This window comes from Linderina pennispora (genome assembly GCF_002104995.1).
Source record: "Linderina pennispora strain ATCC 12442 chromosome Unknown DL89scaffold_103, whole genome shotgun sequence".
NCBI lineage: Eukaryota > Fungi > Kickxellomycota > Kickxellomycetes > Kickxellales > Kickxellaceae > Linderina > Linderina pennispora.
Window position 1 is genome coordinate 18,922 of NW_024468351.1, and position 3,160 is coordinate 22,081.

Genomic DNA, 3,160 nt, shown 5'->3' on the forward strand with positions numbered 1-3,160 from the left:
AAACCCCCTTCGGCATCCTGAAAAATTTCAGTTGATACACAATTAATATGCTTCTACTGAGATAGAGGCTGCGTCCTGAGAAATCAACTGAAATTTTTCAGGATGCCGAAGGGGGTTTCGGAGAAGCACCATATTTGGCATCTTTGTTTATTTGTTAATCTAGTTGCTAGAATCTTTTTGGCCACTACTAAACATTCTGTATTTTAAAATATTTATCTACTGCTAGTAATTGATTTCTTATTTGTTAATTGGTTATTCTGCTAATAGATATTTAGTTTCTTTAACTATTTATATTTGTGAATGGCCTCCTTGGGAGTACATCTTAACTCCCTTTTGGGACTTCAGTTGAAGAATAGAGATAATATGCCTGATATATCTGATGCAAGATATACTAGTAATGGCATTGAACAACAAGGATTTGTTCAGCAATCTGATATCTTTATGGATTCATGTGTTGTGGAGATACCTGAATCATATGCTCTTATAGATCAGATTAACAATATTACTCCATTTGTTAGATTGCATAGAGTTTTTGGTGATGGATACAGATTTAAGTACATGAAGTGTATGACAAGTGCAAGAAATGGTAAAGTCTCTGTTTACAAAGTATCTGCTCCAAATGTTGCAATAGCTGATCCTGCACTAACTGATATCTTTCTTAGGATGCATCAAGAACATGTATTTCTTCTGAACTATGATATTACAATGGATTGTCTAAACATATCTTCTAGGGCTGTGATTAAGGAATTTCTTCTTGATAATGAAATCAGTAGCAATGATATTCTTGATGATGAAGATAAAGTTGGTGCAAACTGTATTAGCTGGTTTACTGAAGAAGATGAAATAAAAAATAGGAACAAGTTGTTTAATAAATTTGTTCAACTTCTAGAAAGTGGTGAGGTTCGCAATCAACTTACTTCTAAGCTATCAGAGCTAGTGATGCCAACTTCTCAGCAATTTGGTGAAACACTTGTTGCTTGTAGGAATGAAGGATTAATGAGGCTTGAGCTTACTGTTCACTCTCCTGAGTTGAAAGAAGTAGAATGGAACACAAACTTAATTGCTAGTACACTGGAGTTTCTTAGTAATTGTAGGACATTTGCAACATCTTATGAAAAGCAATGGATGGCACTAGTTGATCAGATTCATACCAAACATATGTTGTGTATTTACTTCCATAAAGAACATACTCTTGGTTACTGCCATTGGTTCAATAGGACAACTATGAAGAAACAAGGAATAGCTAAAAAGTTGAAAGAGAATGAAGATATGATGACTGTTGTTTCCAATCTTACATTTAATGGACACCCAACTGTTCTTCTTACATATGCTACCAGTAGTGGTCCTCTTGAATCTGAAGTTGTTTTAAGAAGAGATAACACAAACATCACTATTGTTCCAAGTCAGAAGAACTCTTTCTGGCCTGTTGCTTCAAGAGAAAGACAACAACACACATTTGCTGAGATGGGACTTGTAAACTATCGTGGAATGCATATTGATTGGCTAACTGCTCAACAAGCAAGAGAGAAAGTTTGTCTCTCAACTCTCTCAAGTATTAGTGAGGATACTGATGACCTAGGAATAGATGATCTTATTGCTGATATCACCAACATTGAACTTGATGATCTAGAACCCACATACATAAGAGAAAATACTGATCTTAGGCCAGCTAGATACAAAGTTGCTTATAACATACTTCATGCTGGAGATGAGTTCCTAGTTAGTCATTATTTCTTATATACTTTTAGAGGGTTACCATTCTACTATCTAGATATCTATATGATTCACAATGAAGTAGTTAGCAATACTCACACTCATATCAAAATACAAGCAAGTAGTCCATTTGGAGAATATATTGCTTCTGTTATTGGCCAACCAAATCAAGAAGTGGTGCTTAAAGTAACTAGAATTCATAATCGTATTATCCATATTGAGAGGATCTAGTTTTAAAATGGGCAGTTAGCAACCATTACTTCCATATCTGCACAACTGTAGTTGCATACATCAAACACATGCTTAATAGTAACACCCTTATCTTCTGAAACACTCTCAATCCATGCTCTGATATATACTGACAATTTCCTACTCATACTGAAATTCTTAGTTAGCAGTTGTGCAAGCTTTTCTCTCTTGCTCATCAAGGTCAGCAAGTTTTGTAGTGAAGAAAGTGTAGAATGGGCCCATTGCAATAAATGACAACTTTTAACTTTATGAGTGCCTCACAATGATGAATCATCAATTACAAGAACTCAGAGAAAGGGAGTTTCATAAGCTGTACACAAACAAATGGAAGTTTCTGAATGATGACTGGGTAATTTTAAAGCCCACAAAATATCACAGAAGTGAAGTTCGTGAAGTAAGAGAAATTAAGCATATAAAAGATACACTTCTTAAACATCTAGGGATGATTCCTGTTTTCTTCTTTCTGAATGTTTTGTTTGGTTGCACTCATTATCCATGTCCTTATAGAAGTGTAGAGAAAGGATTGCTCATCATATACCAACTTGTTGAAGGATTGTCTATCAATGAAATGGAAAGATTCATTCCAAGAAGCAGCTATCAAGCTATTCACAATATGTTCTATATCTCTGAAATGAAAGATTTGAATAAGAAGCTAACATACTATCTACAAACAATGTTTTCAACTCCAGAACTACGAGTCTTTGCAGCAAAGATACAGAATCCTCAAGGGTTTAAACATGTAACACTAATGTTAGATGGCCATGACTCAAGAGCACTACACAATGGAGCATACAAACCAGATCTCTATTCATTCAAATTGAAAAAATCAGGATATCGCACACAAGTATGCATTGATGTGAATGGAATGGTTCTACTTGTTTCACCAACTGAAGACTGTAGAGATCACCCAGACTCAAGAATGATTAAGAACATGGGGCTGCTGAAGAACATATCACCTATTGATTGCATTGTGCTTGATGGTGGCTATCCACAAAGTATTTTGGAAGAGATGACTGAGGAAGAAGAGCAGGATACTTTTGGACTGCACAACTTTTGTTTACCAGTAAGAAAGCAGAGAGGAACAAGTTTATCAGAAACAGAAGCTGAATATAATTCCCATCTTGGATCATTCCGTTCAATGGTAGAAAATACATTTGGAGAATTAGGCAATACATTCAAAAGGCTGTCAAATAGGGAG

At 35.2% G+C, this 3,160-nt stretch overlaps 1 protein-coding gene across 1 annotated transcript; it reads left to right on the plus strand.

Annotated features, from left to right (window-relative positions):
- Positions 1 to 363: 363 nt before the first annotated feature.
- DL89DRAFT_288345 (uncharacterized protein) lies at positions 364 to 1,944 on the plus strand (the record flags this gene model as incomplete). The annotated part of the gene is made up of 1 exon (XM_040889918.1): positions 364 to 1,944. One exon carries the CDS (start codon positions 364 to 366, stop codon positions 1,942 to 1,944), a length of 1,581 nt encoding a protein of 526 aa, XP_040739234.1.
- Positions 1,945 to 3,160: the final 1,216 nt, after the last annotated feature.